General features: G+C 33.6%; 1 protein-coding gene across 1 annotated transcript in view; it reads left to right on the forward strand.

Moving 5' to 3' along the window:
• Positions 1–911: 911 nt before the first annotated feature.
• The window catches only part of LOC109536917 (ABC transporter G family member 14), a 115,940-nt gene continuing 91,173 nt past the window's right edge, over positions 912–25,678 (forward strand). The window contains 2 exon segments of the mRNA XM_048663698.1: positions 912–1,081; positions 3,818–3,956. Of these exon segments, the coding sequence (XP_048519655.1) occupies positions 3,835–3,956 (122 nt within the window). The 5' untranslated portion in view covers positions 912–1,081; positions 3,818–3,834.

Genomic DNA, 25,678 nt, shown 5'->3' on the forward strand with positions numbered 1-25,678 from the left:
TCGAATTATTTAAAAAACCTTTAGATTTAGACATTATAAATCTTATTAAAAGAAACATTTATTTTGCTCAGAGAATCCAAAAATGCAATAATATACAGAGTATTTCATTTAGAAAAACACAACTTTGATACTTTTAGGGCTTTTGGGACACTCTGTACATTACAAAAATATTTTTAAAACGTGCACCTGATAAGCGTCTGTGCATTCATCAAATAATACTTTGCAAAAAACAAACGGGCTAGCCGCAAATGTCCGTGCCGTATAACGTGAATAACCCTGTATTGTTAGTGTTTTATTCATGATAATAAAACCTTTCATTTTGGCTATATACTCCCTATCTATTAGAATGTCTGATGAAATTCAATTTTTCTAAATGGATACGATTTATTTCGGGGGTTACTACAACGTGCACAAATAACGTCAGGCACAAACCTTAGTAAGCAGCAGGCATGACAATGAACGGTTGTCACTATTAGTGGCGCAACTGTAATGTGTGTTTCCATATCTCTCTATTCTCATCTAATTATTCCCTATGGGGAGCAACGAGCATTATTACATTTAACCAGACATATTCATAATAGTCTGTTATTGGGCAGTCGTGGACTTAAAAAATAATTTAATATCAATGAAAGATGCCACTAGATAACAAAATTTGGCTTAACATTCATGAAAGAAGAATAAGGTCTTTGTCAAAATAACTCGTTTGACAGGTGCTCACGCGATTTTTAAACAGCAAAAGCAAAACGACCGGACAGACTCGCGCTCCGACATATTAACATTAATTCCTTTTATAGTAGTGATCTCAGACTTGAATCAGATTTAATTCGTTTTATTCGATATTTTCCGAAAAAACGGGAGGGAAACGTGACAACATCGCAATTATGTTGACGACAAGTGCGTTTTGATATGGCGGCGCGTACGCCGCGTACGGCAGTGTGTTTGCGCCTGTGATACGGGTCGATTGCAGAAACGGTTGTGTTGCCCTTTCGGCATGCAGTGCGCTTAGAACTGACGAACGTATTGAATTTACGCGCAGTGCAATCAACAAGTGACAGGATAAGGAACTATCACCATTAGGCCGGTACGTTGGTTTTTTTTATAGAAAAAAACTTACATTTTTTAACATTTCAGTTGGCGGAATTAAGTAAATACAGTTGGGAAAAATTCGATGAGAAACGAAAAATTATTTTACGGTCAATTTAAATGAGAACAATTTTTTTGCTCAAACACTTTATTGTTTTTTCTCTGAGAAACTACCAAAAATTTGTTTTTCCAATTTTCCTGTTAATTTATAATAGTATTAATTTTGCAACTGAAATGACATGGAAATCTAACATGGCATAAAATTCAAAGGCAAACTATACAGTTTTAAAAATTAATAATTTATTGGGATTAAAAAGTTTTCTTTACAAAATCACCTAAGATTTGATTTAAACCTCGCGACACTCATTAGAACTTATAATCATTAGAACTGTTTTCTGAGAAAATTTTCAAAATGCATAATTATATCGATTACAAGGAATTTTCTTATTCGTTGGCTTCACCCAGTGGCCTTCTAATCTACTACCGCAAACACCCACAAAAACATTATTTTTTAACCATTCTGGCAAAGCACGGTTTTGACCAAGTTTACTCTTTCGATTTTTTCAACATTAGCAAGTTCTATGTCTCTAAAATACACAAATTTAATTGAACGACAATATAGTCATTTATTCAGACCATTCTAATTGTTTGCTATTAGTTCAACATGATTAGTTCCAGAAAGCTGATAAAGATCAAGCATCTGAATATTAGGGGCTTATGTACATTTTTGGTTGGAACTAAAATCGTGTCCAAAATAACGTCGCATTACTAGAAGCCGTTGTTTTAAAATTATAATTCTTTGAAAATTTTCGTGTCAGTCAGAAATATTAATCCTATGTAATTGTCATTTTACATATAATTTTGTAAATTTTTCATTACTTTAATTTCTCAGAAAACATCTGACTAAACAGATCGAGTACAACACTTACACACAGAAGACACATAACACGCATCACAACGAACACGTACAAATTCAGCAGCGTTCGTTATATTCTGTTCGGTCTGTGTTTCCCATGTGAATTCGCGAGTTTAAAAGTCCAGACGCCCCCTGGTGGTTAAAATTAGAAATACAAGTTAAGTAGTAATTTGACACTTGTTTTGTTGACATTGGTGTCACATTGATCTTTACATCTGATTGCGATTTGTTTTGTTTGGTTCTAATCAATTTTTACAAGCGTTTAAAGAAATATAAACAGATTGAAAAGTGTGTAAGTATTGTTTTATGTTATAAATGTCATCAACTCCAATAAATAAACCAGTCTGATAAGTCTTAAACGTCACTCCGCAACGAGTAATTTGACGTTTGGCAGCGCCACCATCGGTAGTTGAACTCGCGAAGTACTAACTAAAAGCTATTATTTCTACGTATGTTTCTTTTTTATTAGGTACTTACTCGAAAATTGGTAAAAATTTAAAATTAAAGCCGAATTTAAACTGAGGGCGCCCACTATAGAAACAAATCATGAACATTTAAAAGTTTTGCCATAATTGCAGTTAGACAGATAAATAAACATCAGTTTATACGAACTCTTTAAATACCTACCTACTGATTATTTTGAACTGATTTGTTATACCTATTTTTAAATAAATTATAAAATAATTAAATAAATTTAATATTAAATGTGACAATGTATACAATCACTTGCGGACACTCCGAATCGAGAATTGTACGAACATTGGCTATTTCTTTTGAACAGTGACTTACTGAGAAGATTTGTTTTGCTTGTTCAGGTTGAAATGTAGAGGGTGGTCACATCGGTCTGTTTTAACATAAAATGTCTACCAGATGCAGCAAAATCGAGTTGCCAATCACGGGATCGACTTTTCAGAATCTTTGTATTTCCTCGTTTGCCAATTTTATTCCATTTTGAAAAATGTTCATAACTATTTGATTTCGCGGTATAATAATATTCTAAAAACACCTTCATAGGAAAATTTTTATTATTGCAATCCAGTGGTGTACTCAGATTGTTCAAGTCCGAAATGTTTGAACAAAAATCATTCAATTAAAAAAATAATTCAGCCATTCACAACCCGGTTGATGCCAACATTTTCTTTTCTACCTAAAAAAAAGCTTTATAAAAATTGACGGGCTTTCACAGTTTTATTTCTGTTCGGTCTCAGTTGCAGCTTTCATCTTCCGCTGTTTTTCTAACTTGTTACAAAATGTGCACTTTGAGAAGAACGGAATGGTAAAATGTTACTTTGAGCAAACGAAATTTCTCAAGCAGCTAGTGACCTATATTTTGGTACATTTTCCGAGCGCCAACAACGCCCGAAAATTTCAAATATTCAAAATTCATTGATTGAATTATGGAAGCCTTAGAAAGCCAAAACGGAAATAGTCCAATCAAAATCGAGACAAAGGAAATTCAAAATCAAAATGTATTTATTTCAAATCTGTTCTCAGACAGATACATTTTAAAATTATTAAAAAACCATGAAGTTAAAACCTACAAGCAAAAAGGGCGATTTTATCAGTGGGTTGGAAATCGGGCAATAAAAAAGACGTGAGTGCTCTTATGGATTGCTTTTAACGAAAATGGAAAAGTGCTTATAAAGTTCTTAACAGGGAGAGTTTACACAATATCAACGTTCCGTAAAATAAAAAAGTTGGAGCCAATTTTCTTCCGAAAAACTGTTTTGTGTTAAAACAGTCCAAATTCTGTACACAGTATGTGCAAGTAAGAAACCTTGTTGGCCTTTACCTATAATTTTTTTTGGTAATTTATAGGCCAGGCAGCCGCGGCCATGATCATCTCCAAGGATCTATTTCTTCTCGGAGACCAAGATTACTTACGCCTGCCAAATAAAGACGAAAAAAGGCCCCAGGGGCCCAATATGGGCCGATCCAATCCTGACCAAAATAACAGGTAGGTCATTAATTCATTGTCAAAATTGGATATTTGAGAAAAAGTAACGATTAAGATAATAATAAAATCAAGCAAGCAGTGTTTAAACGCCAAATTTTTACGTTCACATATGCAAAAAATGCTCTAAAGTGACTGCATTATTTAATGATGTGTCTGGATTATTTACCTTCTACAATCTTATTAGGGGTTGGTTGCATGAGACGTTTGCTAATTTGCATTTCAACAGTTCAAATTTTGTCATATTTCATTCATTATTTTTAAAATTTTTGGTCTGCAAATTGGAAGGAAAGTTCGTACAATGTTGGAATAAACTATCAAATGTAGACGGTTTTTAGTGAGCCAAATTAGTCAAAATATATATTGTCAATCTCATTTTGTCACTGCTTAATGGGCATTCATAAAGTGTTGACACATCTAATTTACACTGCACATAATTCGTTTTGAATCGATCTACTTTTCCTGTTGAAACTAACGAGGCACTGTCGGTGCATTCAACGAACAACATCTCTTTCATTACCTCAATTTCCAACCTAATTAACTGATTAAATCGCTGCTACTACATCAAATTAACTTGATGGCTTTATTTAAGTCCGCTCCTGCCTCTACATTATTGCGATTGGGTGACACACATGTAATTTTGGGTCAATGGACTTTATCAGTTCATGTGTGTATGTGTGTATACAAATATATATATATATATATATTTATATTTTGTGGAAATTAACAAGACGCATTCAATGTATTTGATTTCAAGTATCAGGTATCCGTGTTGTTTGTAATCAAGAAGCGCTACCGGAGATTTGTTTGTTGTAATCTTGGATTTCTCAACGGTGTGGTTTGTTCATGAATGGATGTATGCAATATTGTATTAGGTCAAATAATGGAACACAAAAGTTTTTTCCTTATTTAGCTAGCCATTTTTAAATCGATATAGCTCTTTACACATCTAGTTTCTCAGAACGAAAAAAAATTAAATGTTAAGAAAACGTACAGAAATACAACACTTTTTAATGGTAGACTAATGGGTGAAGTCCATTATATTTTAATAGAGGCAAAATTCGAACACTTTGACTCGATTAAATGAATCTCATGTCCAGGTGTAAGTTTCACAGCTGAAAATTATCATTTAAAATAATTCATCTTGTTTGTGTCCAACACAGAGTGAAGAAAAAGTTCCTCAAGTCGTTATCAGTCTTTAAATTCTCTTGCTGCTCCTTTCAGTTTCAGTTAGAATACTCTGATTGCAGCAATTAATCAGTCTGCCTTAAAGTTTGTTGGAAGAATTCCCTATCAATCTTTTTCCTTTTGGTCCTCCAGGCCAGTTGTTAGACGTTTTTTTAATTATATACAGGTACATTTCGTTGGACTCGCGTGAAAGAACAAAGGCATTAAATGACAATTGCGTTAACGGTTCATGACATTTTCCGAACAATTAGCCGTATTTTCTAATCTCCGAGCATCATGCTATCGGACACGAGAACATCTTAATATGGTCGGTATCAGGAATTTTTCTGGAGGGCTTGAATTTTCATCAAGTAGGTACTTTTCATCCTCTGATTTACTCCTACATAGTTTAAAAAATAATAAATCTACAATACATTAAATTATTAACAAATAAATTATCTATTCGTTTTTTAAAACACTTTTTTTTCTAGTTATGTGGTTATTTGCGGCTGGCAAATCAGCGTCTTTAATTCAAGTTTCCTTCAATTTTATTAATTAAATTGTCATATACCTGCTGAACACCACTTTCTACTTAATGTTATAACCAAATTAATAAATAATCAAATTAAAGGCCGAAACAACAAAGTATTGGAAACGATACAACGCTCATTATCGTGTTTAGTGATCATTGTGAAATTGCATACTATTATTAACCGGGTAGGCTGTTTTATTCAATAAGTACGAGTTACAGTATGATTTGTTCCACTGCTATTATTTATTTGCAACCGTCGATGCACGTATTTGCATTTTAATTAACTTGTTAGATGATTGTGTCACTAGGTATATTATAAATCAGGCAACACTATCAGTATATTAAAGCAACACTAACAGATTCAATCTAACTAAATTCATCAGCTTGAAACATCCTTTAACAATACACACCTTGCGGTGACAAATACATAACTGCATTGCCCTTACAAAGAAGATATTTTTTTAAAATTCGGTATTGCAATGAACTTTATTGAGGAGGGTCATGGACTTCGGGTAAAGTCCGGAAATCAGTCATTTAGTGTTTCAAAGGCCTCTTATTCACATCAATCAAACTGCTTCAGATCTGGTTGGTGACTTGGCTTGATGCCTGGTGGAATCTAGGTTATTCGTGTCTACTTTAGGTTTTTATTTGAATATGATTGTTGAATAGGTATTACATCTTGTTTAAAAATAGAATATTTTTACACCCTTACGGATTTATTTCCATTTCTTGCAAGTGTGAATGACATCTAAATAGCATTTTATTGCCGACTACAATTAGTATGAGAATTATAACTAATTAAGTTTTTTTATGGAGGAGACTAATTAAATATTGCCTTCATAAATTCATCTTAAGCAATTACCTACTGATTACCAATTTCCAATTAGTTTAGCTGACTATATTTCTGCAAGGAAGCGCTTCCAAATTTTCCTTTTCCAAGAACAAAACTTATTTTTACCCGTTCACCACTCCTTGAGGATGCCCTAGATTCGCCGCTAGACAATCAATACTTTCATAAAACAATTTTTTCAACTTTGAATTAAACTTCATTCCAAAAAACATCAACGGGAGCGCTGTTTTATTGGGTAAAAAATTCGACGAGCTGGAACGTTTGCTTTTTCCAACAATTTAATTAGCATTTTGCTGCTGCTCATTTTATTGAATTTTCAGTGAATATTTTATTATGTCTCTTCATTTCTGTTTTCATTCACAAAAAAATCTCAAAATAAGTGCTAGGAACAGACGGTGCTTTCCATAAATGTGGATAAAATCACGCATTTTGGGGTTTTGTTAAATGTAGGGTGTTTCGAAAACATGAGTAAAGCATTAAAAAGTTTTATAACCATGCTGCTCGACAGGACGATTTATATGTTTCTTTTGGGGTACCTGAGATAAAAAAATAGGTTTTGCTGCGATAAAAGGGATATCTTTTGATCATCAAATCAAATTACTTACTATCTACTAGTTTTCTAATCGCATCTATCGGAGGTGGTATTTGCCAATTAATATTCAACAGTTCAAAAGGTCAGGTGAAAAGCATAGACATGCATGTGTAAATTGTCAATATTCACAAAAAGTCCAATTTCAGAATGTGTTTGTTAAATGTCAGTACAAAATACTACCACATATTTCTGGGGCAAAAACATACTGATTTAACTTAATTTGTATGAGCCAACAGTGGACGGTTTTCGAAATACGGGGCGTCAAAGTTAAGATAAAAATATCGACAAAAATATTATTTTGTTTGTAATCCGAACGAAATCTCGTATCGCCGGGTTTAAGGGGGCGAAAAATTAGAATCCGTTAACATTTTTTGTATGCACATTGAAGAGGACGCTGTCGAAATTTATTTAAAATTACATATTTTTTGTATCGCCCAGTATTATTATTATTTATGACCGGATTTGTGTTCGTATACATGATTTCTGAGAAAACGGTCTCTTGACAGACAGTTCACCGCATCTTTAGTGTTTACTTTAGTTTTGATTTTGCATAAAAGGTTTAAATATTTAATAATTCCATTCTATAGAACTTTTTAAAGACGAATAACTTTTTCTACTCTGTCAAGAATGTGCAGCCTGAACAATTTTCAAATAAAGTTAGTCAAAGATGATTGAGCAACATTACAAAAATTATTATGAAAACTGTTCCGGTTCTTTTTTCAGAAGTAGAGATTAAAATTAGTAGTAACGCGTCGTAACGAGTAAGAGAAGAGATGTAAAAGAGGCACAAACTGCTGAGTTTTGAGAAATTAATACAAAAACATGTGAGAAAGTGCTTGAATTGGGGACGTTTGTTCCTCCTAACAGTAATTTTTCCTGACTCTCTTTTAAAGTCTGTTTCATGTGTGTATTTTGATTTATTATCCAACTTTGTGAACCTTTTCGTTAAACAATCCCAATCATTCTTCAACGTCTTTAATTCCAAACCATCAAGTTCGTTTATAATCGATATATTGACAACAACGTATGGCCATAAATTCATCACATGTTTTAGAGAACGAATGCACCATTAATAATAAATATTGTGTTGTTGCTGAGAACCTGAAAGTTTGCGACACAAATTTTGTCGAGATATTTGTATGCATTTTGCGTGTGATAAACCGTTTACATCTGCATAAATTTGGGGACACACGCACAATTTTCGACTTTGACACACTATAAACAAATTAAGTGTGTACTGGCATGTGCACTGATTCAATCTGAAAGGCATTTTCCACACTTCCTTGCATGCCAACTTCCTTTGTCATAAACATGTCGGTTCGAAATTTTCCTTAATTATGCCGAATAGTTAATGTTATTGTGAAGATTGATGGATAGTCATTAGTACTGATAAGAAAGACGGTTCTGAGCGAACGATCTCAGAAGTTCAGTGTGGTCAACCTAGAGTATGGAGGGTTTGTTTTCATAGCGTTAAATTCTTCACATTTGAGCATGGATTTTACATACAATCTGAGGAACATTTCAATTTACGACGGACTTTATCGAAAGTTTTCCTGGATATCGATCGGAATGCTTGTATAAGTATTTCCCGTAATTGCTCAATTGCGTGAGGCTCTAAGGTGTCCCTAGAAGGGAAAATCAGGCGGCGTTACATATGGCGACCGTGGTGTCCACCCAATAGGGCCTTGTCTACCAATCCATTTATTTGTATGATGATTAGAGGGGCACCGTCTTGTTTAAAATGTATTAGATCCTCGTTTAAAAACATTTTTCCTTGAATGTTTGTTTGGTTCTTGGTTGGTATATAAAGGGTTGGCGGGTGTAGTTTGACAAACATTTTTATTCCTCAGATATACACATTGCAAGTTATGAATCTGTCTTTCTGTATGTAGGCAATCACTAAAACACATGAGGGTTTTCTTGGAAAGTTAAAAGCCGATAAAATCGCACCCCCCAAATGCTCGGCGCTTAAGACGCAGTGAACCTGCATAGTCGGTGGCATCAGAAAGGTTCTAATAACCTTCTATTCTATTCTATTCTAGTTGCTGATACATCTGATTCACTGTATCGACCACCAAAATCTATTTTCGGGTCTCTATCATCAATGCAACGTCATTTGCATTTGATTCACATGTACTTAGTCATGGCCACCTACCATTTTAGTAGGCTCCCCAAACATGCTCGAATCTGGGATCTCCGTAATATTGATAGCTCTGACAACGTTGTAGAATACGTCGCCTCGTTCGCCTATCCTTGCCGAACCTCTCTTTTCACTTTCAGTGGTCGTTGACCCCTCCTGAGCCGATCTCCTCTCCCCTCCACCCCCGCTGGCACACATCGCTATGATGCCGCTGCACCGAAATAACGGCAGGCAACAGGCAAGGTCTCGGTACCCGAGCTGGATGCAGCTCATGAAATGCAACTTTGGAGAGTTGGAGAGAAATGATTCTTCTGCGAGGGACCAGTTTGGAGAGGCGGCTGTTTGGGGGAGATTACTGGAATATTTGCGATCACTTCCAGAAAATTACCTGTTGATAGTTGGAGTTGGAAATGGGAGTTTTGGGAGATTGATTTTTGGTCATTCATTGACACACTTTTTAGGTTTTCTTTGATTTTTTTTGAAGAAAGCATGTGTTTTTATTTGGTTTCGTTTGGCTCTTTTTCCTTTACTTGGGGATATAGAATTATCACTGTGTTTTCATCCTCTTGTTCATTTAATTTCAAGCATTTTATAATTTGCGATAAACTTAGATCTCTCTTGAGTTATTCTTCTGCCAAAATTTCGCTTATACTAATCTTCTCTTGAAGGAAAATATCGATGTGTTAATTCTTAGCGACTTTACCACATTTTAATTGGGTAAACTTGCGTAAAACATAACACGTTTTTTGACATTTTTACTTTTTACTGTCTCAACACTGATCTACAGCTACATCTACTGATGATATAATTCAGTATGCGGTGTGTTTATGACGACTTTATCCATCATTCGCTTGCAGATACGCCCGAATATTTAGAGTTGATTGATTTTGGAGGATATACTGATAAATTACAAGTCTCAAGCAGAAGTCTAAGCATTAAAGCAGGCCAAATGACCAAAACATTGCCTTTTTCAATCTGTTTGTCGAATTTCCCAGCTATTCCAAGAGTAGCATATTGTAGTCCACATCGGCTTTTGTTCGTCGTATCCTTAAAATGACTCGAAAGTAAGCGATGGGCTTCGAGATTGCGACGAAATTAGTTTAAAATTAAAAGTCGTTTACCGTTAATTTTCTTATGAGTCTTTAATATTGCTTTGTTGTTCCGTACCGGAATTGGTTATCTACTCTAATCCGAGCTAAGGAAGGAATTGTGTGAGTGACCAACGAGTGTTACATTACTACGAAGCATCGAAGTCACTAAGAATGAAATAATGTAAATGATAAATTCTCAAAAGAAAAACTGGATAAGGACTCATTTTGTTTTTTTCGGTTTGAAATTGTTTGATTTTATCACTTTTTGAAATCGAAAGTTTTACAGCGGGACCTCAACCATGAGGATGAAATGAAAGCTCAGTTGCTGGAAAGTTGTTTTTAGCTTGAAGCAATTTGATTCAAGCGAGAATTTTATTGTAACTCCTAATGGGCATTCATTGCAATGAAACGTATTGTTTGACTCATGAAATATGCGTTTAAAAGGACCGCTTCTTTAACTGTGTTATTTTGAAATATAGAGAGCTGATTTTTTCCAGTTTGCAGGAAACCTTCCAATTTTCTTTATAAATTATAAATGGTTTCCAGAAAACTATATCAACTTGTAGCTTTTTAATGGAATTATGGAATGTATATTATTTTAGATTCAAATTCTGGAAGAATTTATACGAATATTTCATACAATATACTCTCTATCTACGTTCACTTTCTACTGAAACTACGTACACTAATCGCAAGCGTAATAAGTTTGAATACAAAAAACAAACTATTGAATTAGGTGTTCAACATGGAGGAAATATTTTCTTGGTACATATTCTGTAGATTCGTACTATTTTTTTTATTGCTGCGAAAATACTTTCTTGATTTCTGCCATTTAATATTTCTGCGGGTAGTATTTCTCTAATTTTATTCACCGTCCAAACTTATCTAAAATTCGTCCAACGATCCAATCCAATTCCTGCTGCCAAACCACTTCATTATGATTCCTTCGATCAGGAACTATTTAATTTATTAATTCCTAATATTGGTTTCTATGCATATTACCGTAAAAGAACATGGAAAAGTCAATTATTGTTGTTGCACAGAAGGTTGTGCATCTTAACCCAAAGGGTTAAGAAAAAGACTTAAACGGGCTGCTTTATATTTTTGAGTAAATTGTTGCACAGGTAAAACTTAGAATAATAGAAGGGGTATTTATATATTTTTAGAGTTCTTTATATCTTAGGTATTTGCATAGTGTTCATCTCTTATAGATCACGGTAATTCAAATGCAAATATCTAACAAAGGTCAAATTTACCTTGAAAGTGCAGAATAATCTTTAGTTCCTTTTTTGCATGATTTTGGTTCCTGAGTGATGTTTTTTCTTTCGCTTGAGTGTAGTTTCGGTAGAAACTGTATGGTATATTCGAGCAAAAGTATTTAAACTCCTAATTCGGCTTTCTCCTTTAAATATTCTTTGATATTCTCGTCTAGCTTGTATTTAATTGCAGCCGTTTATATAATATTAATATAAGTTTAATTGATATCACGTTTTTCTGTCTTGGGAAGGTGTATTTCAATTCTTAATCCATTCAACTGCCATTAAATAAATAATCTTCTACTTTGTCAGGGTAACTGGAAAAGTTGTTCAATCAAATTTGTTGCTTTACTCTTAATCAGTTTCATGTGTATTGTTTCTGTTTTGATTTCTCACTTTTCATCTTTCTCTATTCTACTGGTTCACACTGTTGCGCTACTTCCTTCATATTCAATCAATACTGTATTAAGATATAAGAATACCTCGGTATAATTCAGTTAATAAAACAAAATGTATTATATGGATATCATCATCTTGGCCAATATGCAAGAGTAATTGCTCGACACGCCCATTTTAAGACTGGGTTTCGATTCCCCAGCAGAAGGAGGTCATCATTGCAACGTTCGCCGGTTTAGCGTCATCTTTGTGGGTTCCGTTCACCAGGTCCACCTACGGGTTCCTTTCGGGTGCCTACATCCGGCTTCATCTTAGATATTAGATTTCCGCCATGTTGCAACACGAATAATCCTTAAAATGTTATATGAGAATTTTCGCAATTTGTTAGTGTTTCACAACGTGACGGTATTTAAACTAGTCGTAAACTTTTTATTGAAACACTGAATTCTATCGAAATTTACTGAAATGCAGATGCGATGAACCAGACTGAGTTATAATGTTTGTGTAATATTAACAAAAAACGTCCCACTCAAATGTGCAATTTTCAGGCATTAGCTTCATGCTGAAATTGATGCCTCAGCAAGAAGACACTCACAGAAACCGCATGAAAATTTTATAAAATAAAATACGTTACATTCAGCATAACAATTTATTTACCCCCTACAAATACATCTGTATAGACAACAAATTTCGAATATTTTGAGTTTAGGTTTGATTGCTGAATCTGGAAGAAAATTAGTATATCTTGTGCAGGAGACCCTTCTCTTCTGTTCTTCTGCTGGGTTGTTTTGTCAAGAACTTTTATATTTCTTCGTTTGCATCTATTTTTCCCAACTTTGTCAAGTCCTGAGGATCATTTCAAAGAAAGCAGTAGACGATTTATACAAAACTCATGAAATCAGCCATTCATTTTCCATCTAATGGAAAATTCCTAAATCTACAATTGAAAATAATGAACTACATATGTATGTAATGGCCATGTGCACTGTCCACACTCCTTGAAGGGTATTAACATGAAAATGAAGTGCTTCAGAATGATTTCACACAAAGATAATGCGTTTTTCTCTTAGTCATCAATATTAATGCTTTATAATTATTTTTTAAACTGTGCGCATCAGACGTGGAATACGAACGAAACAATAATGACGGTGTGATGTATTTACACATTGCTAGTTTCCTGTAGGCCAGACAGCACGTTTTTAATAGATCGCTAGTTATTTAAACTGAAACTTGGCAAATTGTTTAAGCCATTTTGGTATAAATTTGGTAAGTTGGTCCAATGCACAACGATAAGTACTAGCATTTTTTTTTTAATTTCTTCTCCACAATAAATTTATGTTAAGAGGGTCTTGAATAGTTTTCTCGTCATCATGTGATTGCACGTCATCTTTACGCAGTAAAAATGTAATTTTCGACTAGAAAGTTGAGCAAATGTAAATCAAGCACGCTGGATGTTAAATTAAATTTATTATAATGGGATAACTTCAAATGTTGATGGGATATTGATTGTTGTATAAACATAAATCAATTTGTCGGCTGTGATTTATTAGGCTTTTTGGTATCTTGCATAATGAAAAACATTGATGAAGTAATGTGAACTTAATTGTTATTGTACATTAATTGAATCAGACTACTGAAAAGAACAGCTAAATACCGCTAAATGGTAATATATTGACATTTTATGTTACCTTGCAAGTATAATATTTTAATTGAGTATATTTATAATCACTGCGGTTTCTAGTTCTTGCAGCATTTAATGCTGGCCTGAAAAACTTTGTGTTCCTAATACTGCGAGATGATTTTCAAATTTCTAATTTTTTAACTGATCAAGTTCAAACCGATTGCGGCCTGTTCGCTTCTCTAAGGCCTTACATCAAACAAACATGCCTTGCAAACATTGTAAATACGAATTATATTGACACATTTAGATAAGCTGTTAGGAAATCGTTTTGTCTTAACGACGCCTTAATCCGAAACACTGACTAATTTTTTAAACTAAAATATATCTATTGCAAATCTATATTTAAAAATAAGTATTCCACCAGCGGATTTTGGTATCAATAATTAAAAACGTCTAAAAACGGAAAGATCAAAATGATTAAGAAAGTATGCTGTCCCGTTTCTAATTACCACTTACTTCTACACTTACACTGTTTATCATCAATGCATCAATCACAATTAGTTCCAGGTCATTAGAGACAAACTATCCAACACGGACAGGATCAAGACGAATTTCAATTTGTTTATTTTTCAACCAAAATTAGTGAACCGCTGAACCACTAATTTTGCAATAAAAAAAATATCAGACGGTAATAGGAACCAATTTTTTTTACATTTCGTCTGAGTAGGACCACATTCCAAAAATGAGTTTTTAATGGCACTGTATGGATAATGAGGTTTCGGCGTTTTGAAAGTTGTAATTACGTTATTAATCCTGATACAGAAAAATGACGTCTAATATTTATATTTCGTTCCTTCAACATTATATTTGGAGTAACTTTATCTTAATGGCCCACATACCGGGTGTCAATTTGAAGACTTTCCACCCTAAATATCTTTCTTGCAGTTGAAAATATGACAAATCAAAAAGACCCGTCAATTGTAAGGGAGCTTAAAATTAAATGAATATTTTTAGCCTCTTTGTTTCAACCCCCTAGGACGGGGGTAGATGTCACCCTTAGAATCTTAAATGGGAAGGCGGGTCAAGTGGCACATCGTTTTAAAGGGCGTTCAATTCTCTTTAGTCTAGTTACTACTTTGTTGCTTTTTCTCCAGACGTTTACTCTTTACTCTTTACAATTGTTGCTTTTTATTCAGCGGTTTTCGAATAATCGCGTTGCAATGTTGTAGAAACAATTAAACTTGCCTGCATTCAGATATTGGTTTTCAGGTTAGTGTTTACACAAAAACAATTGTATGGGGTCTCCTAGTAATACAGATGATTAGAAGAGTAGGTTACACAGTTAAAATCGTTGAATAACAGGAAGAAAATCTAGTTTAAACATTGATTTTGATCTTATTTCTTATTTATTAATTGTTTAACATCGACAAAAAACTTTTTATTTGCGGAAGAGAAAAGAAAGGAAATTTCTACAATAAAACCTTTGTCATCTATGTCACTATATTATTAAATTGTTCAAAATGTAGTCCAGTTTGCTGTAAACAATAATAAAGTCTGTTTCCAAACTCCTCCCTAACTTTTCGGAACACTTTACCGGGAATTGATTGGCATTCTGCTGTAATTCGCCTTTTAAGATCCATCAATATCAGCACGTTGTGATTTATAGACAATGGACTTAAGATGTCTACAAAGAAAGAAGTCTAGGGGTGTTCAATCCAGTGATCTTGGAGGCCATTCAATTACTTCCATTCTGCTAATCGATCTATCCGGGATTATATTATCCGGGTTCGAGAATATGCTTTATTATTGTTTACAAGAAAATAGACAGCATTTTGAACAACTCATAAGATAGTGCGTAAGTAGATCCCGTGGGTTTTATTGTAGAAATTTATCTTCCGTAAATAAAAAGTAATTTTTCTCGAAGTAATATTCAATAAATATGAAATGAATTGTTTAAACTAGATTTTCTTCCTGGAATTCAACGATTTTAACACTAATTACTCTTCTAATCATCTGTATTACAAGGAGACGCAATGCAATTGTTTTTGTGTAAACACTAACCTGGAAACCAATATGTGAATGCACCCAAGGTCCTACTTTGAAACGCGATTATTCGAAATCCTCTGAACAAAAAGCAACAAAGTAATAACCAAAGTAAAGAGAATTGAACGCTTTTTAAAACGATGTCCAACTTGACCCCCCTTCCAATTTAAGATTCTAAGGGTGACATCTACCCTTCCTAGGGGGTTGAAACAAGGAGGCTAAAAATAATAATTTAGAGTGTCCCCCTTCTAAATAAAATTGACGGGTCTTTCCGATTTTTCATATTTTCAACAGCAAGAAAGAGATTAAGGGTGGGAAATTTTCAAATTGATACCCGATATAAATCGGAAAATTACACGCTTGAAAAAGTGTCAAGAAAAGTAACAAATAGTAAGTAAGTAAGTTTTCCGGGCTTTTATGCTGAGGTTTCACAAGCACGAGTATCCTGCATCATCAGGGGTGTTTTGCTTCGAAACTGCCACTGAACTGATGTTCATTGACGTGTTCAGTTCAGTGTAAGATTGCGAGCAAAACACCCTTGAGGATGCAAGCTAATAGTGCTTGCAAAACGTTCGGACAAATTGTTACCACCACGGCCTAAGAGACGAAAGGACTCGCCATTTTCAAGCATTCCCCAAGAAATTATGTCTTGTTTGATAAAGTTATATCCACATTTTCGATTTTTTAGTTTCACTAAAGTTGTATATTCAGAATATGTATATTCAACTGTATGTCGAATTGTATATTCAACTTTTGCGCAAGAAGCAAGTTGCAAGTAAAAAGGTTACAATGATTAAAGTTTTTATATTTAAGTATTCAGTTATTATTACTCGTTTATATCGTTTTGCGTGTGGTTTAATTTCATCTTAACTATTGTTGGGCAAAAAAATTAATTAATACTCGCGCGAATTTTAAATATATAAAACTGCATTTTGTCTGCTCCAAATGTTCAAAAGCAAAGTCAGAAGCAAATTAAAATTAAAATCACTTCTAGAAATTTGACGGGGATTTTTAAAATTTTAAAGGTCATGTTGTCTTCTCATAACCTAAACAATTTGTAACTTCTCCTGATAGTACATTTGCAAAATAATTCAAAATTTTTGTTTTTCGCCGGCAAAAAATGGCGACTTCTCAAGCTTCAACCGACATTTATTAATTGACCGTTGCGACAATATCATTTAAAAATTCTAATGTTAATTTTTTTCTAATAAACATCCTCGAAAAAATTAAACATTTATAGGAGTCAAGTAACCACCAAGGTTAATAATTATTGATGTAAATACTGGAACAATGAAATTTGCCAATAGATTTTTTATCGCTTGAATTAATTTATCGTTTTACTAGCCTTGTTTGGATATTAGAGTAGATGAACCATTTTATCTATCCAAAACATTATTATAATTAATTTTTCTATTAAGAATGACATATTTATTTCGTTTTTATTGGTTCTCAAAGAAAACTTCTGGCATTTAACCTTAACGATTATCCATGGTTGAATTGTTTTTCCTTGTTCGATATTAATTATCTGATCAATGTTTTCAAGTGGTAAATGCAACAAATGCATCATCTTTTGAGTGGCTGGGTTGTTTTAATTTTTGATTAGTTTTAGGATAAGTTTAAAACTTGTTTATTTTCACTACCGGTCATTGTACATCTGTGTTCAAGCAATATGATCAATTAATTATTTCTAAATTCGTGTTAATGACTTGATGATAATGATAGGGGCGCCATACATATATTTCTTTATTAGATCAACTGAAGGAACTGGAAATTATAATAGACAGAAATAATTTTGACCATGCTGGGTGCATTTTATACAGGGTGTTCGCCGAGGTATCCGAGATACTTTGTATATGAATTATATGACATTTTGTATAGTATAGACAAGCGCATATGCCTGACCTTTCAAACTAACCCATGGCGTAAAGCTCATTTTGCTAGGAATAAATTATACATATCTATCTCAATTACCTACGTGACACCACAATTGAGCCAATCTCCATAAAAATTAATCAAGTGAAATAAAATTTTCAATGTCAAAGTCACCTTATCTCATTTGAACGTGTACAATAAGTCGCGATTTATGTTGGCAGTGCGAGTTTACGACATTTTTATGGCTTTTCGACTAATGACGTAGCTTTTGCAATCAGTTACTGAGAATATTTTTTATGTGCAAAAATATTTGTTCTAGTCGGCATAAATATTTAGAAAATTTCAAGTTCAATTCACCAATCTGTTGGAAAAATTCGTTATTTGTTGACCGCAACAAATATTCGTTGTCTGGACATGCAATTTGCTAAAAACCATTTTTATTGGTAATTAAATGCCCTGATTTCAAAATTTAACTGGATTTTTTATTGCAACCGTGAAATAAATCTTTCTAACTAGACTGTTTAGCACCACCACATCTACTGTATATTTTGAGTTTAAAAGCAATGAAGTTATTAATATGTCATAACATTCGGTATTCATGTAGTTTATATCGATATAAATCCTCAACTTTACTCCACAAATGCTTTGAGAGAGCATGTGACTCCTTATTTGCAACTGTCCAGATTATTTAACATTGATTTTAATTTTTGCTTTTGGGGCAACTGATTTGTTATAATAATTATATTGGACTTTAGGACAGAACCTGCGTGGCTAGTTTTAAGTACTTGAACTCCACTCCTAAAGGTGTGGGTTAGAGTGTTCAGACAATCGGTCGTGTTTATTGCTGTTCAGACAATCGATCCAAGTAACTACAAGAAACTGCCTCATAAGGGCGAAGATATAAATTGACTCATAAAAAAACATATTGAGGATTGATGTGTCCGAAATATGCTCGTTTCTTGAGGAATTTCGCCTTTATCAGTTAAATGAAATTCTGTAGTGTGCAATAAAATTGTGATGAAAAATGACAGAAAATTAACATGCTTTTTGTTAAATTGTTGAGCATGGCAAGCAAATACAGCATAGTATTTCGTCATTTTAGTAATTACGCATAAACCAAGATATTGGGGGAACTAACGATTCATATGATTTATCACCTTTGTCGAAATAAATGCGACCATCAATGGGAAACGACTTTTCATTGGTTTTTACAGCAGATTGTATAGGTGCAAATTACGATTAGATTGTAGATTATCGTTGTTCACGTAATTTATATGCCGTTTCTTTACTTTTCATGTTCCAACATTTATGCAAGGTTATTTATTTGGTTCCTTTCTTATTCAACTATATATTTTTCTAATTGAAAAACATAGACTGGTTTGTGAGAGTTTAGAAAAACTTTTATTTTTAAACAAATAGCTGCCAGGTGATTTTTTCCCAGACGGGGTCAGCTTTAAATTAGTCTTTAAAACATCCTTGTGTGAAACATAGAAACGAAAATATGTGGAAGGTAGGACGCAGAAAACATTTTAGATGTCGAAAAATTACTCTTAGGCGGATTTAGATTTGAAGACTCAATATTAATCTTTAGTTAAGTACTTTAATTTCTGGATATATTAAAAAGTGTTCTTCTGTGCTAGACTTTACCTGAGCGTTTCCAGATTCTCGATATAGAATTACTTATTAATAACTTACTGCTGTTACTTGCACCAGTTTCTGATTATCCCATCAAAAATAAATGTTTCGTGCCGAAGCTACTGTTCGTAAAAGTTGTTGTTGCCCAGAAGCTTTCTTATCTTAATTTATTGTTATTTATTCAAATCAGTGACGGTTATGAACTTTCTTAATTTTATCTTGAAGCTCACGATTCCGGTGTTCTGAGTGTTCTTTATGGGACTGTTGGCTAACTAATGTTCCCAAGGGCTCATTTTCTCGAAATAGTTTGTGAAGGCTGTGGTTTTTATTGCTGCCGAAACTAAACTGCTTTTGAGTCAAATGAGACTGTTGATAGGTAGGCCAAAGTCGTTCAAGTAGGTACACACGCCAATGGCCTATATATCGGTTAACAATTAATGGAAAACGCACAACTGAGTAAAATTTATGTCTTATAACCAATGTAAATTTGTTTTATTTGGCTGGGTATGCTGTATTCATTGGTGTAGCGATTTTGGCAGTTTACGAGGCTACACAAAGGCCAAGGTCGGAGGACGATTGGTTTAACGGTCAAAGACAGGAACACGTTCCCAAAATAAAGTATGTCAAGTCTGACGTGTAGACTGGGTATTTTAATGATTTTTTACAAGCTACGCAGTATCGGACTTAAAGTGGTAGTATCGAATGCAATCGCTTCACCATTAGTGCATTCCACTCCACATCCAATAGAGCTATTCGCTTTAGCAGTGATTAAAATTCCGCATTTCGAAGATCGAAACCGAATTGACCACGTGAAAATACCAAAGCACAAAAGCTCATTAGAATAAATTCACAATTAAAATTGCGCCAACATTTTAATTTCAAATCAACGCTAATAACGTATGTAGCATATTTTTCATCATTATATTCAATGAATGTGACAGTAAAACCAATGGTATTTTTATGGGTAATCCGGAATCATTGAAATTGGCTTTGGGCAATTCCAACTAACTAGTCACTAATAGAATTCTTCGAATCGAACCAGCGAAATGAAAACCTTATGGTTATCTCCGACAAAGCGTCTTGTAAAATTTCCCATGGCAAAGCACGTTTTTTTAATTAATTGAAGAATCTGTTAAGGGATCTGAAACTGTTCAAGGTTCCAAACTTGTTTGCTCTATATTAGGAATACCTGTGTCTCCATTAATATTACCAATCTGCAATTTATTGACTCTAATCAGGAATGTATGGACATGATTTATTGAAGGTTTTGTTTAAAACCCTTTTCAAATTTAATTGGATTGGACGTTTATTGAAAGTGAGAATATTTTGAAAAATACCATCATTTATGGTACAACGTACTTCTATGGAATATTGTTCTGAAGTTTGTACGATTCTTATCGAAACCAATTCAAGGAGGTGTAAAAGACTGACTTTCCGGCAGGATTTATGGTTTTTCTATGCAGCATTTCAAGTGCAAAATTCTGCCACTATTTGAGCTAAATCTAGGATATCGTCCCAATTCTGACTAATTGACGTGTTTTACATTATTATTGACAATTATATTTGCAATGGTTTCTGCTTCTAAACCCGTGCATTCTAGAAGTATCTAGTGAAAATAACCCGGAAAAATTCCATAGTATATTTGAGTGTAGCGTGTTATCTTTAAAAAAATGGACATACATCCATATTTTAGAGAAAAACAGACATGCACATGATCAACCTGATGCTGGACATTCGCTGGCTTAAAAGCAACCGATTTGACCCAACTTTTATTTAAAAAAAGTGTGGCTCCTCTACTATTAATGGTCAAAAGTATTCATAACAATGTGTTTTTTTTTTGTATAATTTTTGGAGAATTTTATAAAAACTTTCTGTGAATTTGTTCATATACATATATCGCCCATAATTCGTTGAAGCTACTGAGCTCATCCGCATTGGGCAAGTGGCAAATTCTTAACTATCTTTTTTTCTAAATTTTTATACTCTTGGTAAAATCTTGTAGCACTCATAGTTTATGCGCAAACAAAAAAAAATCTTTATTTACAGCAATTATATTTTTTGGGTCTAAACTATGAATAAGTAGTACACGATTTTAGAAAGAGCTCAAAAATTTCGAAAAAGGATTAATGAGTCAACCGAAAAAATTTAAGGTGAAACCAGCTGTCAGATAAAAAATGCTGGTAATTTTTGGAGCAAGACTCCCAAAAATTTACAATTTGCTCAAGGCCGATAGACGCAAAAGCTTTATCAAAAAATTAGTAGGGATAAATCTTTTTTCAAATAAATTTAATTAAAATTTTTATCTATAAACAAATCAAACATAGCAAGAAATGTCACTAATAACTAAAAATCTGATATTTTTTCTTAGCAAAAGTTTAGTCAGATGGTCTTCTTTTGAGCCAAGAATGTCGCCAGCCACCAGAAAATTTGTAACAGCAATAGTAAACAAATCTGCAAACAAACACTGTATATTTTTTGTCTGAAACTGAACATGGAACGGATATATTGTATTTGAAATTAAACGTTTTGTTGAAAACAGTTTTTTAACAAATTTTTGTCATTTTTGGTATAACAAAAATTCATGGTAGCATGAATGTTAGGGCATCAGTAAACAAAGCTAGATAAATTATTATCTACTGAATTTAAACATTGAATTGTTTATAAAGTGGTATATGGATTATCCACTCAATTAAACTGGTTAAACGACTTTGAATGAATGAAAGTGAAAGACTATTCTACTCCGTGCATTATTCTTATTTCCTTCATTTTGTATTATTTTGATATTTGATATCCTTCCTCATAAAACGCTTATATTGTTGAGGATAAATTTGCTTTTGAAACTTTGACTAATTGATTGGCAAATTTTGATTGAAAATATTGCTAAACCGCCTCTGAAATCATTTTGCATCGATAGTCGCAAATGCATTCCGAATTAGAAGTTGCGCTGGTCAGAATAAGATTGATTTATTAGTTTTTAACTGAACCGAATGACGTTTAATGCTAAAGTGATACACGCCTGCAACTGACAAGCATTAATATTTGCTATATGTCGTCAATTAAAATACCATTATTTCTTGTTTGATTGTTTTTTGTTTAAATCAATGATTTATTTTCCAATGTGCCGAAGCAGGTAGCTTTTATTTAACAAAAAGGTAATGAATGGTGGGAAGAAAGCGTGGTGGATGAAAGATGTCTGACTGGGATAAACTTAATATTTATTTCGCTGATTTGAAATTACCTATAAACGGTTTTGAAACCTTTTTAATATACAGATTAACTAAAACCAACTATTTAAACTTCGGCAGTAAAAAGTAATAATATTTCCTGCCTTTAGTTCTAATTCTTTCAAATTTGAAGCATTGGAAGCGATGATTCATGCTGAAGGCAGCAATTTCAGTGGCTCATTCCATTTAATTAGTCAGATTCAACATCCTAGTTAAAGATTAAAGACCTCTAGCAAAAAATTGCTTCACGCAAAATTAAAGCGCGGAATTTGCTATTAAATAGCTGAACTACGACTGACCCAATTTTCAGCGAACCGTAACTGAAAAATAATTATCCATTGAGAAGAAGTAAAAAATAATTGATTTTTATTTAGGCCGTTGATCTCACCATTGTTGCAATAGATATACATGTGTTATTCGCACTATTTTTCTTAATTTGCTGCTAGTTTTCGCGTTTTCGTATGCCGGTCTATTTCGAACGTTTTGTTTATGGTTACTAATGGAATGTACTTAGCTTAAGTTCAAGCTTTTAGTGTGCTTAATAACATTATGCACCGTCGCGAGATTTAAACTTGAAAATGTATTATGTGTACTTTTCTAAAGATAATGTTTTTTTTTAATGGAGTGTCAGTAATATCTCTGTTTTTAGTTGTCTTGGACTTTGTGAATTTTTGACAAACATTGTGAGGGTAAAGAATCTGAAGCTTCCTCACCGTCATTTGACTGAGAAAATTGTTTCGGAGAAGCAAAATTTTTTGATGATTAATAAAGGAAAAACGGAGCTTAGTTCGTGCCTGTTTCAGTTTATTGTAGGAGTTTTAATTAAGCCTTGTCTTTGATTAGTTGGATAAATGAAATGGGAATATCTGCATATGTAATGGTGTCAGTCGTCACAGCCGCATACGTTTTTGACACATGGATTTTCATTTGTCTATTCAATTCTGACAGGGCTTAAATATTACGATATTCTCATGGTACCGTTAGTAGTCTGAGATTTGCATTTCCATATGCACATAAGTTATGCGCCCGTTCAGGCCTGGAATCAGGTTAATCCGGTATATAGTCAGCAAAACGATACATATAAATGTACTAAAGGACATTTTCAGCTTTAGTGACTTTGCGGCAAGGATAGTTTATTTCGTCGACAACAAATGCATGTGGGTACGTTTATTGCTCCTTGATTGAATAATAATGTTTGCAGAGTGCGATAACAGGGGCCATTCTTAATTATTGAGTCTTATTGAATGTACTCACGCAGACCAAAGCGCATATTATTCACGTTTCGTTCCACTGATTCCAGTTAGCTCGAAAATTAACTGCATTAGCTTGAGGTTAGCAAATGTCCAGTGCATGATTGCAATTCAATAACTTTTAAATTGATTAAATTGGCATCGGCGGTTTAAAAAGCTCTTGTTCAGGACAAAGAAATATACCTACTTGGTAAGTCGCTATCGTTGACTGAAATTTTCGTCCACAACCGTCTAAAAGCTCGAAAATCTCACTAGTTTCGAATAATGTACACGAAAGCCCTTCAAGAAAGCCGAAAGTTTATGAACATTTGCAGTTACCTGAAAAATTGTGCTTTTTCGGTACTTCGAGTTGTTTTATTGGTGGAATGCATGACAAGCAAGTGACTGAAATCATGAAATGTACATTTAAAATCCATGCCCAAGTTACATTTGAATATTATTTCTCAAAGAAATAGTACTTTAATTCTTGAAAACACAAGTTTCTTTCACTGATTGATTGTTTCAATAATGTGTTGGCGACTCTTCTTCTTTGTTAACCATTGTCCATCCATTCCCGGATGTAGGTCTCAAATTGTTTCCATCTTTCCCTATCCTTCGCAAATCTCATCCACTGTTTGCCCGCCAGTGCTTTTACGTCGTCCACCCATACTTTTTGAGGTCTACCCTTGCTCCTTGTTGTCTCTCTTGGCCTCCATTTCAGTATTATACGTGTCCATCGGTTTTCATCATATCATATATATCGCCATTTCATCTTTGCTACCTCCTCCACGAAGTCCCTGACTGTAGTTCTTCACTTATCTTGGTCTTTCTATTTTGTGTTAGCGACTTCTGATTTAGAAATCTATATGTACATATATTGCAAATTTGAGATTATCACCAAAAAACCCGGAATTGCAACCGATTTATTCTTCCAATCGAAATCAGACCGAATATAATGCATTCAAACCAACCTTTTGCTGCTGACAGTCAATAACACCGCATAACTTACTTATACGAGTCATTAACGAATCATAACGAGTATCTTGAATAAAATGGCCCAAATGGCACAATATTGATTCAATGCTGCATTAATAACAACTGAAAAAACTGGTTAACAAAATTGTGTGTACATACCCATAAAACTTCCTTACAATCGATTGACAAATCTCCTTGTCGTCTCAAACCCCAATGGGTAAATTTATGAGGCAGGTACGTTTGAGAGAATCCCTTTTTTGTTAGATATCGAATTACTGACCTCGCTTTTTAGTATCGTCATTTATTATTTACACCTCAGCCTGATAAGACTTGCATGCTGCGAACAAAATCTATTTGCATACAAAATGTATGGCTTTGTGATTATGACAACTCAATTTTTAAATAATCCTGTCGACTGTAATTTTTGTTCAAACAAGTCCTGGCATCGTTCCCACCAAATTCCAAAAGAGAGAAAAAAACATTGTCTCCAGTTGTTAGTCGCTTTAAAATTATCATGTTTTTCATCGGTTTCATCAAAACTGATCGGTGGAATAAACGGGTTACTTGGTTGCACATTGTGCATTCGCTACAGCTGTTTATAATTTGGCAAGAACGTTTTATTACATCCAGAATATTGTACTTGCGCATAATTAAACATTGGTAATTTTTTATGGCTTAGTACTTTATATATACAGCAATAAAGTCGACTGACTGGGTTCATACAGTAGCGTAGTTAGAGATTTCGCGTTTTCTATCAGCTTTATAGACCTGAATTTAAGATATACAGGGTTATTCACGCTATACGGCACGGACGTTTGCGGTTAGCCCGTTTGTTTTTTGCAAAGTATTATTTGATGAATCGACAGACGCCTATAGGGTGCACATGATTTTTTAAAAGTATTATTTCATGAATTGTCCGACGCCTACTGAGCGCGCATTTAAAAAATATTTTTGTAATGTACAGAGTGTCCCAAAAGCCCTAAAAGTATCAAAGTTGTGTTTTTCTAAATGAAATACCCTATATATTATTGCATTTTTGGATTCTCTGAGCAAAATAAGTGTTTGTTTTAATAAGATTTATAATGTCTAAATCTAAAGGTTT

The sequence above is a fragment of the Dendroctonus ponderosae genome, unplaced genomic scaffold (assembly GCF_020466585.1).
Source record: "Dendroctonus ponderosae isolate FM_Combo_2020 unplaced genomic scaffold, Dpon_F_20191213v2 Dpon_F_20191213_2, whole genome shotgun sequence".
Taxonomy (NCBI): domain Eukaryota; kingdom Metazoa; phylum Arthropoda; class Insecta; order Coleoptera; family Curculionidae; genus Dendroctonus; species Dendroctonus ponderosae.